The 14,513-nt window shown below is 40.4% G+C and overlaps 1 protein-coding gene across 1 annotated transcript; it reads right to left on the bottom strand.

Annotated features, from left to right (window-relative positions):
• Nucleotides 1-1,379: 1,379 nt before the first annotated feature.
• Nucleotides 1,380-14,363, bottom strand: EAF2 (ELL associated factor 2). The gene is made up of 6 exons (XM_074548793.1): nt 14,163-14,363; nt 11,817-11,911; nt 11,005-11,141; nt 10,095-10,240; nt 6,579-6,845; nt 1,380-2,224 (listed from the first exon to the last, which is right to left on the bottom strand). The coding sequence occupies exons 1-6, from the start codon at nt 14,263-14,265 to the stop codon at nt 2,178-2,180; spliced, it is 795 nt and encodes a 264-aa protein (XP_074404894.1). The 5' UTR covers nt 14,266-14,363; the 3' UTR covers nt 1,380-2,177.
• Nucleotides 14,364-14,513: the final 150 nt, after the last annotated feature.

Below are 14,513 nucleotides of genomic sequence, written 5' to 3'. Positions count from 1 at the left end.
CTGAGACCCAGGAACCTGGAAATCTGCTTTGCTCCCTGAGCTATATTTAAGCACATGTATACATGTGAGCACAGTTACATACAGACTGCACTCAACAGTTTTATCACTGAAGGAATGATTATAATCCATTAATACATGTGCTCTGCATGACTTACATTGTGGCCTGGTCAGTGCTTCCACACATCTGCTCACTCTGTACACCCTGAATGCCCTGTTATTCAGGAAAAACAGCAGCATTCTGGCTGGAATTAGAATTTAGCATCATCCTAAGGGAAGACTTTGATGCAAGTGAACCACTGGGGACAGAGGGAAGGCAAAGAGAAGACAGCTCAGGACACTGAATTATCATAGACTCCTTTAATTAGCACACAGGGCTGCTCCTTAGTGCTAAGGTGCAACATCTCAGCTCCTCACACTGCCCAACTTTATCAGCAGCGTGTGCCAAGAGCCAGGTACTCTGCTAGAGTTCCCACACCGACAGCTAGGATCAATGAGAGACCTCAATCCTCTTTCCCTCAAGAGTTTCCACTGTCTTACAGGGGTTATTACACAGCATCCTTGCTCAAGGTTGTGCATTAGCCCTTTAATAACACCTGCTCACCCATGGCTATGAACTTGAGTTTTTTCCTTTGAGTATGAACACAAGAACATTGTGCTTCTTACAATTCCAGCTTTAGGAAGCCAGAAGATTAAAGAGCTGTGACCTGGTGCAGAGCACAAGGTCTGGAAGCATCAGAAAGCAGCATTGCCCATATTTCATTTCATTTCCCATATTTCACTGGGCTGGTAGAGCAGAGTTCAGAGAATAAGCTCCTCTAGTACCATCTATTGTATACATTGACTGAGTGTGCAGTTTTTCCATGTCTGCGCATTCAGGCTGACATATGGGATTCAGTCCTCACAGTTTAGACACAGAGCTGTGATCCAACCACTCCAATGCAGCAAAGGAGACTTCTGTGCAAGACTGAACAGACTTATCTTGTCAGAACTCACCCTACAGACATTTGTTACTGTTACAAAACTCTTAAGAGGTGAATTACAGGATGAAATTTGGAGTCTGATCCTCAGTTCTTCAGGTCTTGAAGTACAATTTCAAATGTGGAAAAAGACCTTTTCTTGTCTAATATGGTATTACTTCCCACTGGCATTTGGATGTAATCTGTAATAAACATTCAGTTGCATCACCATAAACTTTTGGCAAGCTCTTACTAAGGGTCACCTCAGTGTAACAAAAGCAACAAACATTTCAGTCTTGTAGACAGGATGGAGAGTCCTTATTAGCTACTATTTCACTGCTTTATTTCTTTGCTTGACCCCTTCACTGGCATGACTACTTTAGGTGGAAAATTGAATTCTTAACCAGCAAAAAAAGAATCTGATGCATGAAAATGATAAACATTTGCTTTATTAAATTACTTTTATACTTCTACAAAGAAATTTTCTGATTTCCGTTACAGAATTAAATGAAGGAAATTCATTGCTGTCTCTGCAGTTACCTAAATTTAGATACAAAAAGGTTGTAAAAAGACTGCCCTATTCAAGTTACATAAAACAGGCAGAAAACAGACAAGTTCCCTCAGGAATCTTGAGGCTCAGAAATATAAAGTCCCATTATATAATGAAATTAAGAATTCAGCAATGTGTTGAACAATTGTAAACTGTAACTGCACTAGTGGACCACATTATTCAGCAGTTTCCTTAAAGGTATGAACTGTGAACTGAACAAAAAGTGTAGCTGACACAGCAGACCTCATTTAGTTGTTCTCCCTTTCTCCCCCTCCAAGTCAAAGTTGTGAGATCAGCATTTAAATGATAGGAAGGAAACTTGCCTCCATAAATATCAGAAATTTCTCCATTTCATAGCTATTTATATAAAGTAACTAGCTGTTACAAATCAGTTTCAAGTAAAACAGGTGGCTGAGGCAAAAATAATCAAAATCAGATCATACACAATTTTACTGTAAATACAGTAATTTGAAAGATAAACACATAACCATAGCACTGACAGGATATCAATGCTGCTGTATTATAGACATGATGTGTCAGTAGAAAATTAGGATGTCTATTATCAAAATTGAGGACATTCATTCCAGTCTCTGGTAATCTAATCTTAGTGCAAAACAGATGCTAAGACATATTTAGCAAAAAAGGTGATACGTTTAAGGCCAAAAAGTTGTTCAGTCATCACTATCGCTTCCAGATTCACTCAGCTGCAAGTCATTTCCTAGAAGAAAAAGAGTCAACATATTAGTCATTTTCAAGGAAATAATTTTCTTCTTTCATGATACTCCCTTTCCCAATTATGGCTTACAAAAGCTAATAGCAAACAGGTAAGGGGGGCTGGACTAGATGATCTTTCAAGTCTCTTTTAACCCAAACTATTTTATGATAAAAGAATAAGTGGATGTAGAACCAAACTCACAGTGACAGAACCTCAGAGAGATCATTTTTCTACAATTTTAAAATCCTGGCAAGGAAGCCATTAGCATATTTGCACAAGGGCATTTATTTAACATCACCAAATCACAAGAGACAACACCTAGCTATCTCTGCCACCCACATTTTCGTGCTTCACAAGTGGAAAAACTGCTGGCGAATGCAGTTTTATGAAAAACAAGTTGTTAGGTTTTTTTGGAAACACATTTGAATGCTACTCAGCTGTGCCTGAAAACAAAGTGGTGTCTCAATCAAGAAGAGCAGCTCTTTGACATACCACTTAAAGATGTATCAGTGACCTACTATTTCAAACTGGTTTTGGAACAAGTGAGCAAACAAAACATCAAAAGAAATTTTACAAAGCACTTTAATTTGGTGGTTGTCTCTATATATTTCAAAATGAGGAAGTAAAAAGCTACACTGTGCTTGCTGTGGATGTCCATAAGCTCAAGGGGTGTGAGGAAGGGAATCTTCCCAGCATGACAGATAGCTAACAAAAAATACAGCAGCATGCTCTGCACAATCTACATCATATCTAGCAACTTCCCACACGTTTTTAGGAGTCTGTTCCAACTGGTCTGGTTTTACCCACACCTCCCTTGCCAAACAACCATTACAAAGGAGAAAAAAATCATCTCAGGCTATGCAGAAATGGCCTAAAAACAAAAGAAAAATCACTGAAACTGAGAAAACTGAGTGAACACAATATTCTCACATGAAAACCCCACAGGACTCAGATTGGATCTTTTCTGTCAGGCCTATCATTTCTGCCAGAACACTGGAGCCTTTAACATGGCTGCATTTAGCCTTCCTTTGTTTTCCACTGTGTCATCAATAAAGCTTAGAAAGTGGTACATGCTTCTCTGCAACAACAAAAACACTTTATATAAGAAAAGAACAGTGAAGATGGTTGTTTCCAAAAATCTTTAAAGACAATTTTTTTCTTTCCAATCCTCTATATAAAGAAAAAATTTACAGCCATATTATTTTAAGATAAATTTAAAAAATACTTTAGAAAAGACAAAATCAAGTTACTTGTCAATAATTACTCAGAACAATATAATACCCTAAAAGATCTTTCAAGACAGAGAATGGTATTGGTAAATTTAACTCCTGTATTTATCACTCAAAGGAGAATTATAGTGAATTCTTAGAAATCCCAGCCCTGTTATGCACTAGCTACTTTATGGGAGGACAGGGAGTGTGAACAAGAAGATAACCTTCCAAATGGTGTTTCTGCAGCCTTCAAAAGTTATTTCAACACAGTTAATAGAAATTACACAAACCCTGTAACACCAGCCAAAAATACCAATGCTTGTGAAAACCAGCAGATGGGAAAGGCAAGAACTCCAAGTTCCAGAGTCAGAATTAATATGTTAGGATACTTCAGGCTAAGCTTTCTGCCTCATTTTTGCAATCCTATCTCAAAAAAACACCTTCAGAGAGAGGGCAAAACAGCACAATCTAGAGCTGGTGGCTTTCAGATGGATTTGGTGCCAAGACAGAAAGCTCATTTAATGAGGACCCTGAAGAAACATCTAGACTATTGTACTTATGAGGCAGCAATGAAGTGAGGGAAAACTGCTGAATTCTTTTCATGGTGCCAGCTGCTTATTAGCAATATTAATTGGGGAAATAGGAAATGTAATTTGCAGTGCAATCTATGTTTTTAAATTGGTGAATATAATATATTCAACTGAATTCTTGCTAGTTATAGGGGACAGGGAAACTCATAGGAGTGATCACTGTCTCATGAATCTTAGTGTCACACCAAAACCAAACTAATACAAGGGAAAATTACTATTTGTCAAAGTAAAACAGCTATGTTTGTACCAAGCATCAAAAGAAGTGAAGTTGTGCTGAATACTAAGTACCTAACACAAGGCCACAGAACAGCCCATCTATGCTGGGTTTTCTTTGGAAAGTTACTTTGTTTAACATAACCCTTGTTTAAACAAAAAGTAGACATAAAGCAACATATGAGCAAATATTCATGAAGAACAGATTCATTAGTGTGACCATTTCCAGACTTTGTTATAAGGCAAGATGTGAGCCTATATAATCAGCTTCTCAAGGTAGAAAGGGGAAGAAGCAGTATTTTGGGAGTGAGGGGCAGTCTTGAGCCCCAGATTCCTGAAGAGGTAGATATGTGTCTGACAGAAGTATTTAGTTGCCATGCTCCAGACACCACCTCCTCCATTTTCCAAGTTCTACAAAATCTCAGCTGTTTAATTTCTACATGTAAGATAAAACTCTGCTGTCTAAGCTTCCCCCAACCTTCTCCCTGAACAAAGAAAGTCAAAGAAAAACTTCACTAATTACCTGGTATGGCCCTGATTCTACAGAGGTGCACAAAACTAGTCACAGACATAAGCACACACCTCAAAGCAAGATTAGACAAGCAAGCAGCTTGTGCTGACATTTGTTGATTCAGTATTTTATTTTTGCAAAACCTTGAGATGGAAGAAAATGACTGTACAAAATCTGACTGAGAACTCTTGCCATCCAAAGTAGAACAATGTGCTATCCGTTTAGTTTCTCCAGGTTTCACTCTCCTGCCAAATTCCCTCAGCAACAGAGCTGGAGAAGAGCAATTTTGGAAGTAGCTGGTTTGATTTTTAACTAGTGGAGGTGTCTTGTGAATGTTAACTGCACTGGAAGTTGGGGATGGAATTGTTTTAAGCAGTAATAGATCTGTAACTGTAATAGAAGTAAATGGCAATAATCTCAAGAGCTCAGAGGCCTAAGGTTCTACCTGTCAACATGATTCTCAAGCAATATCAAGCACCAACTTCCCCTGAAGCACTCATGATGTTGTCATGGCTTAAGCAGCATTTTCTCCCTATGCTGGAACTGGTGGACTTGGCCACCTGTACTTGTATTTCTCACTGGAAGCTTTCCCACCTGAGATTCTGTCACTGGGGATAAAGCTTAATCAAATTTTCATAACAGTTTTAATAAAGTGTGGAGAACGGGAAATCGCATTTGTCAGTAAGGGTTGAAATAAGTGGCACTCTAATGTTACACAAATTGTAAACATGAAGACTTTGTTCTCTGCAGTGACAGTAAAATGAAAGCAGCATTTTGTTCTTTGCACACAAAGTCACAGGACTTCTCACTCTGATCTTATCTGTTCATGCAGTACATAATGAAATATCAATGCAGGTTATTTAAGTATTTAAATACTAGTTAAAAAAGAGAAAAAAGAAAAAGAACTTCCATTCATGTTATCCACTAAGAGCTGAAATAAAAGTAGATCTGCCAGAGTCTAAAATTTCAGTATAATAAGTTTACAAATAAATGAGAAACCATAATGATCTTAGGCTGCAAACCAGGGTTGATGGAAATCTCTTCAAACCAGGGTCTGGCAACTAAGCAGCTAATTAAAAATGTAACCATTCTGGAAGAGTTATCATAGCTGAATACTCACTTCTGTGTCTGAGTACTCCTGTTATTTAGGCAGTGAACCTAAGTTTTTCTACCTAATGGGCTTTTATTATTTATATGAGAGTTTTCCAAACTTTCCTTTTTTTGCATACATTGAGCATGCAATTCCAGGCTGTGCAGCAACCCCTATTGAACATCACAGCTACTCTTCAAAATACATTTTTAGTTGCCTGAATGTGTGGAATAAGATAATATCTCCTGAAAGCAAATCACCTCCTTCCTTAAATGCAAAGGACAGTTTTGCCATGTTGGCCAGTGGAACACTGCCATGAATAATTGCAACTGACACAGCTAAGAATACACCATCTTTTCTGTATACTCAGAGTATTGCAACCATAGTATCCTTCCCATAGTTCTATCCAAGAAATGAAAAGCATATGTTCAGGGAGTGCCCTGTTAGTTCAAGAATTTTCAATACAAAATTACTGTTCTCCAGTCCCAATGTATAGAACTGGGAGGAAGTCAGAACAGTTTAGGAAATATTTTCAACTGCCTCAGCTTTAATTTAATATCTCTGAGAACCACGAACCTTCTAGCCCAGTGTCTAATTCAGCCTGCTGCTGAACAATCAAACCCTAGCATCACTTCCCACAGTTTTAATTATAACAGAGACATACTTAAAAACAATATGGTTTCCTTTCAGAACCTCGATGTCTGGAATTGTGCACTAAGAAAAGAACAGCCTTTGTACTTACGTAGTGTATTCATCATATGACCACTGCTCTCTTGGGATCTGTTCTGACTGGCATCTTTGTCAGGAACAGCCTGTTGTGGCATGGCAGACACCGTGGGCTGAGGCTGCAAATACGGCATCGACAGCGGAAGGGAGGGCTTCATTTCCTCATCTTCAGAATCACTAGAACTATTTTCACTACTTGATGAAGAGGATGAAGAACTTTTAGAGTCAGATGAACTGTCAGAGCTACTCAGCTGGTCCATGATACTGGCTTCTGCTTTTAGCTCTGTAAACAATAGGATTTGTTTCTCAGTTTACATTCATCATAATTGAAATATAAGGAGGAGGGGAAAAAAGGAAAAAAAAATCAACAGACATCAAGCACACACTACAGCAACTTAAAAAACCCCAGACCAAACCCACCAAAGATCTCCAGAACAAAGAAAAGGGCACAAGTGGTATCCAGCCTGTCATGTGGTTTTCTATCCTCATAGCTTGAGCACTTTCTCCCTTTCAAGCCAAGTTTTAGAACAAGGGTGACTGTGAACACAAATGCTTAAACCTACATTCCATGGGGTAATGCAACCCACATAGCCTTTAATTTCTGCAACTAGCAGAAAATGTTCTGTGTTTTCCTTAGCACCCCAAATATGGCTTTCACTGACTAAAAACTGCAGTTACAATCCACAGATCAGTCACTGCAAGATGTCTGCAGTCGCACCCAAAATGCCTGCCAGCAATTCAGCATTGCAATCAATACATTTGTTTGGGCCATGTGACAGTTTGCTCAAAATCAAGTTAAGCAGGAAGAATAGCCAAAAGAGCCACTCAAAGTTTATATTAGGAAGATTTCTCCAAGTCCTTGTTTCATTATGGATTTGGAGGTGTAAATAATGCTGCACAGTATGTATTTGTGACATAAGTCCAACATACAGAGGAAGTTAATCTTTGCTGAGGAGTGCACATAATAATTGTACAAAACACAAGTGCTGAGAGAGGTGTGAAACAGACCTCTGAATCTGTGGTGGGGGGAAGACTTGAGGAGTCATACAGGGTGCAGAACTTCATCACTATATAAGATTGTAACTACCTAGACATTTGTTAAGATGGTCTTACAAGCTCTTAGAATACTTCAGGAAGAGCTTTGATATAGCAGACACAATAAAGCAAGTAAGAGAGTAGTTCATCTCTCTTCAGATTTACCGAATACAGAACAGGTTGAAGGTGAAAGTCACCAAGATGCAAGACAGTGCAAAGCTTAAGAGAAGAAGGGAGGAGGAATAAAGTGATTAATCTTCAACACAAACTTCCATGAAACAGACTCTAAGTTATCAAAGGCCACTCTAAAGGAAAGGCCATCTTTATCAAAGGCCAGTCTAAAAGAAAATGGTGTTCAGGAAAAATGGCACCTAAGACTGCAGCTATGGCTGCAGGAACAAATTAACCCAGTGCTAGGAAAGAAAAGAAAGAAAATGAAAGACTGAACTATTCAAGCATAAGGAAAAAAAAAAGAAGGGGAGCAGAAAGAAAATAAAAATTGGAAGCATAAAAGCATCCTTCTTTTACAAGGACATGCATGAGAGAACATGATCCTCCACACATCTGGAGCTGCAAGACACCTAACTGAAAGACACCACTCGAATTCTAAGCATTCAATTCCACTTCCTCCTAAGCAATGTCTAATATAAGAAAAATTTCAAGTGACTGGCCAATACCAAAAGCTAAGAAATAAGATCTCCACCTTGAATTTTGATGTAATTTAATCAGACAGAATTTAAATTAGGTGACTTTATCCAATGAAGGAAGAGCAGTACATATACTAGAGGATAATGGCAGAATGAGCTGCCCCTCCACCCCAGAAAACAAAGTTAGTAACAAGTTCCAGGTAGTGTGCTTAAGCAGGAACAGTCAGTTACACAACCATGGGATGAAGGATGATTAGCAGGCAACACTTCTGAGGAGTCTGAGAGTTGCAGTGGATCCCTACACTGTTCTGCCACTCCATGCTGTGCAGAAATGACTCGATACTGTTTGGTCTTGTGATACTACAGACATGATACTATTTGTTCTTTGTGTAAAAAGATGAATAGTGCCTGTAAGGCAGCCTTCTTGCTCACATCAGCACTGCTACAACTTCTGTAGATGTGTGTGGGACTGTACTTAAGGAAGTTTTTGGACTCACTGCAAGACAGCTGAAGAAAATTGACAACAAATCAGGGATTTAGAAAGGAAACCTCCAAGGAAAGATTGAACCAACTGGTGTAATTTTGCATAAAGAATGGGAAAGACACAGCAGTTTGAGTCTGTGAAGGACTGCTCAGAAGCAGCACAGTAATCTGCTCTGTACTTGCAGGATAAATATGAAAGTAGTAATAGGCTTGCTGTCAGACTATCTTTACAGCAGAACCCAAACAGTAAGGAGAGCAAAGCCCTGGAATGGCTTGCCAGCAAGTACAAGGATCTGTCATTGGAAGGTTCTAAGAACAGGTTAAAAGTTACATCAGAAATCTGACTTTAGGACAGAAGGATGGACTAGATGACTTGATAATATCTCTACCATCCTTTTAATTTTTTCAGCATTTTAAATAGTACTCAAAAGTGGACTGGCACTACACAAGAGTTTGGTACATTGGCAGTCACTTTGGAGACTTTCAGTACTTGATACCACCACTTCCCCCAAAAGAACAGACCACCTAGAAAAGGAATAATTTTATTGCCTTCCTCTTTGGAACCTGAGATGAATAATAGTACTGTTCTGCAATATAGATTGCTGGTCAGAGCTTAAAACCAAAATGGAAACAAAAACCATCTTCATAATGATACATCTAAAAAAAAAATCTGTTTAAAGGAATTCAGAACAACTTAGGAAGCAGATGTCAGTTCCAGTCAATGAAACTGCCACCTGTCAGCATTTCTGTAGCAAGTAATTACCACCTGCCATCTTCCTTGTCCTCCCAAAGGAAATAAGGCCTCCTATTAAGTGAAATATGAGTGTCACACCAAACCAGAGTCTCTCAAGGAAACAGCACATAGCACTGCTCAAGGGTTGATTTATGCAAGTTTTTAGCTGTCTTTTTCATTGGAGCCTCATCTTCCACAAGGCTCTATCTGGTAATTTAAAGTGTAGGTTGAGTTGTGAAGTACTGTAACATATCTGCTGAGTGCACAGAAAGAAAAAGGAGCAATGTCAAAATGGAAGTGACTTAGTTCTAGTGTGACAATACAACCAAGCATACACTTGATTAAAGTACCTGTGGAAGACAGAGCCAGGGAGACAGCAGCTGTTATTAAACCATTATTAAGCCTAATGGTTCAGCTGTTCTTTTACTGTAGCAAGCTACAAATACTGCTTTTTTACACACTTGAGCCAGAGTGGTCATTTCCATATCAGAGTGAAGTTGCTCACTTAATCAACTTCTAGTGTGAAACTCAAATAACACAAAACAAAACAAAAACAACCTACACACCCAAAAACCTCTTAAAAACGAATTGTTAACAGCATAATTTCTGAAACTTGTGTGCCAGTGGAGCTTACCCCGTTCAATATCATCCATAGGAGAAGATGGAAATGTTTTTTCCTTTGATGGAGAGCTTTTAATGTTGTTTGGAACCTTTGTTGCATTTCGCATTTGCTGCTGTTGCTGCTCAATGCGAGACTGGACTTTACTACTTCCTTCAGCTCTGTAAGAGGGAAAGATTTTAAATTACTAGAAGGCAAGAGGCAAGGAAAAAGGCAAGAACACAGGGGATGTGGTACCATGGATTTATTTCTCATGCCTTTCTAAATAGCATCATTTGATTCTTAGATAAGTTATCATACTGGTAAGTTATTATACTAATACACATAATACATTAGTATTATACTATTAATATTGTATATGTGTTTAAAATTATTTTTATACAGTGCTATTAACTTTATAATATTTTGGCAATTGATTTGTTTTTATACCTTGCTACCCAGGATCACTTAATAATAATTCTGCCGGAAGTTACTTATACAGACTCAGCAGCAAAAAAAAAAAAATATTTAAAACCTTGGCATGAGAAAAACAAGCCATTACAATTACTGAGACCTGTCACAAAATTTTCTTTTTTTTTATTTCCTCATTTACAAGCCAGAAGACAGTAGGCAAGCTCCTAGCTAAATAGATCTTTTTTCCCCTCACTCTAAACATATCAGAAAATAGTAATTATTTCTTTCAATAATATAACATGTTTTGGTTAATAAAAAATATGTTGTAATTTCTTCTGCAGCATGACTCAAAAGATGTGAAGTCAGTTTGCTGAGAAAGCAGGTTTTTCACTCCTTTGAGCAAGACCAAGTACTTTCTAAAATTATGCTTTCCTAAAAATAGTGATATGTAGTTATAGATCTCAATTTAGACTCATTAACATTGATTTTCAAAATGAGTAACGCACAGTTGTTTCTCCTGTAAATCACCCACCTGGTTTTTTTCACAGTGATGTTGCTACTAAGTTTCTCTAGGCGACATTCTCCAGTGTCATGGTTGATAATTAAGATACATTCTTTTAGGTAAGGCTTCTTTGAGCCCTTGAACACAGTCACTGGTGGAGTTGAGCCCTATTAAATCAGAAGTCCAGTAAGTGTTACTCCTGTAGTCGTTTTTCTTAGAAACAGCAATCCTTCTGTTGTGACAAGTTCACTACAAGTGATCATTTCTAGCCATTAAAAATGTTACTGGTTAATTCAAATTAGATTCACAGTTGCCATGTCCAAAAGCAGCTGCTGTTTGACTGGAAATACATTCTACTCACTTAGCTCAGTTTGAAACATTAAATGCTTATTTCCCAATATTTCCTTATTTCTCTCTAGGAGTCATCTCACCAAAAGAGGTTTCAGATCCCATATCAGCAGAGCAGTAAAGCATGGCAGGCAGTAAATTTTCCCTTTCCAGTCTTTCCTGCTTTAGAGCTGCACTAGAGCAATAAATACCAAGGGGAAGCTTGCACTGCCAACATACACATGAAGCTTTTCTGTGTACGCAACACTTCTGGGTCATCCTACAGCATATTTCCAGTGCAGCAAATACACTTAAAGTTACAGTGCAGCTGTTTAACCTTTGAGTCTTTTGTAATCTTACAGTCTTAGAGCAATTATTTTTCTACTCTAAAAATCACTCAGGCAGCTCTGAAACAGCACTAAAACTTTATACCCTTCCATAGTCAGGGTATATACTTAGGACAACAAAATAAATCATTCTTTTAAGCCTGCCACTCTTCAGCCACATCAACTCACCTCAATATTTGGCAGTGTTATTGTCACCTGTTCACCTTTGCCAACTTCAAGGTCTCCTTCACAGGACATATCAATAGATGCAGGCTTAAAGTCATCTAAATATAAAAACAAACTAGTTTATTTACAGGCTTTTCAGGAATCTTATAAATGCAGGCACCACTTAATTGCAGTTGCAGGCTATTAAGTAAAAGCCCTTTTTGCTAGTGTATCATCTAGCATTCCCCTGAGCAGATCATTGCATAAGTCAATAGAATTCAAAGTCAAGCTGCTTTTCTCAGGATCCATTGTAAGTGTTTAAATCTTTCAGTTAAAATTAGAAAAACACCTTTAGGTTTTAATGGATAAGAGAGCCAAACAAGTTATGTTGTATTTCAAAAGGTACATTCTTGTGTAATTATTTTCAGAAGAACCAATAAATAGTTCCTGAAAATGCTGATCCCAAACATGGGAGATGTAGACAAGTGGCAGAAAATGCAAAGAATAATATCGACCCCCAATATGCATTTCTCTTTCTGTTTCTAACTTTACTGTAACAAGCACATCAGAACCTGACAAAAACTTGGCGTTTCAGTATAGTTATTTCTGTTGAAAGTGAAATTCCTTCCCAATTTAACACTGATTTACATTTTGGGGGTTTTCAGCATCTGAAGGACTCGTTAAAATAAGTTTTCAGCAAAAGAGGGTATTGATTTCTGGTCTTTTTTAAAACTCTGAGACATTGCAAATGAGCATATGTTCAAGCATCAGCACGGCAGCTCTCTCACAAAGTATTATTTCCACCACGAATAAATTGGGAAAGGCTACAGCCAAAACTCTGCCCGTGCCGATTGAGGGAGACAGGATAGCATCAAGAGGTTCTTCAAGGCCTGTGATAACACATGTGGGGCTGAGCCCGCGGCTCAGGTACAGCAGGGCCGGTCTGGCCCCCGGGATGCCGGAGGAGACCCAGGGGCCGGCACACGCTCCTCCCTCGCTGCCAGCCCCATCTCACACGCTGCTGGTCACTGACGGCGGCATTCCTGCAGCTGCGGAGCTTCCAGTCCCCCGGCTCGGCCTGCAGCCACGGGCCAGGCGCACAGACCGCGGCTGGAAGCACGGCTGCAGCCACAACACCAACCGGGCAGGAAAGCCAGGCTGCGGGAGCTGCTGGGCAGGGCCCAGCGTGCAGGAGGCGGCTCGCAGCTCAGACACAGGTGACAGCCCCTGCTAACCTGGCTTGGGCAAACCCCTCAATGTCATCCTACAGTAACAAGCATACAACAGTTCCAAAGTTTCTCACCAAATCAGAGAATATTTGCTTCTATATATGGCCACTGGGCTGTTAATAATTGAGAAAATGAAGATATTGATACTGCCAGTCTTAACTTCTAACCAACAGCTGTTGTCCCTTTTACTCAACTGTTTAAAAAAGTCAGGTGTTGGAGGATATTTCTTCTGCATGTGCATTTGATAGAACTGATGAACGTGCCAGTTTCTATGTCTCATTTGTTGGAAAGGAAGAGAGATTTCAAAACAGATTTCAGAATAAATCATCACATTAGAAGAGTCAGCATGAAACTCTAAGGGTAGGAGGTACCAGACGGGGTTGTTAGTCCTCTTTAAAATTAGGGTAAATAGCAAATTGCAGCATTTGTTTAAATCCATTTATAGCTTTTTTTCTCCCTCTCCTCCGCTTCTACACTTGGAGACAATCTAAGTGCCATTCCCTTTGCTCACAGAGAGCACATTACCCATCCTGCACACCGGACAATCTCCAGAGAACATACGTTCTCTGAATCTTGGGGATACCATCCTATAAATAACCAGACAACAAAACCAGAAGCTGCAGTGCTAAATTACCAAGGACTATAATCCTGGGAGCATTTGTTTCCTAGCTACCCTCAGAATCTTTGCGCACACACCTCTCTAGATAGTAATTATGTACTCAGGGAGGGCGTACTGGCTCCGTGATTAACACCGCCTGCCTTTAACCTTTGGTTGCTGAATTACACGGAACTTCTAAAAACTGAGCGCAAGCAAAGACAGAGCCACAGGTTCAGCTTAACTCGGTTTCCAGCGGAACCGCAGAGAGACGCTATGGAAAAGGCATAAAAAGCGAAGTTAGTGCCCAGCGGACAGTGAGGGGCAGCTCTAGGATACAATGGCCGTACGTGCTCCCAGCACCGACTGAAACCTGCACGGCTCCCGAAATCCCGGACCAGCACCCCACGGCACTCAGCGCCAGAATCCCGGGACAGAGGCAGCCGCAGCCACCCCCGCCCTCCAGGGGACTGCGGGCACCGGGAGCCGCCGAACCCCTCCCCGACCCCCGCAGCCCCCGAGAGCTACCCCAACCCCAGCACTCACAGCGGACAGTGTGGAAGGCGCAGCGCGGCTGCTTCTCGAAGCTCTCCCCCAGCTTTAGCACCCGCGCCTTGGGGTCGTAGAGCGACGGGACCGCTCCGTTCATCGCGGCAGCGCCTCACACCATGGCGGGCCCTGGGGCCGCCGCCGCCGCCCGCACCGAGCATCCCTCACGCCGCCCGGGCCGGCGGGACCCGCCCACGCGGGCTCCGATAGGCTGTGAGGGGCAGAGCCCCGCCTTCCCCAAGCCGGATTGGTCAGAGGGCGCGTCCCCATGTAGATTTCCGCCAATGGGATGGCGGAGGCGCCAGCCCGCACGCGGATATGCAAATGCACCCTCCTCCCGCAGGGGAG

Source organism: Zonotrichia albicollis, chromosome 10, assembly GCF_047830755.1.
Source record: "Zonotrichia albicollis isolate bZonAlb1 chromosome 10, bZonAlb1.hap1, whole genome shotgun sequence".
NCBI lineage: Eukaryota > Metazoa > Chordata > Aves > Passeriformes > Passerellidae > Zonotrichia > Zonotrichia albicollis.
This window is presented reverse-complemented; position numbering and strand designations above follow the sequence as displayed.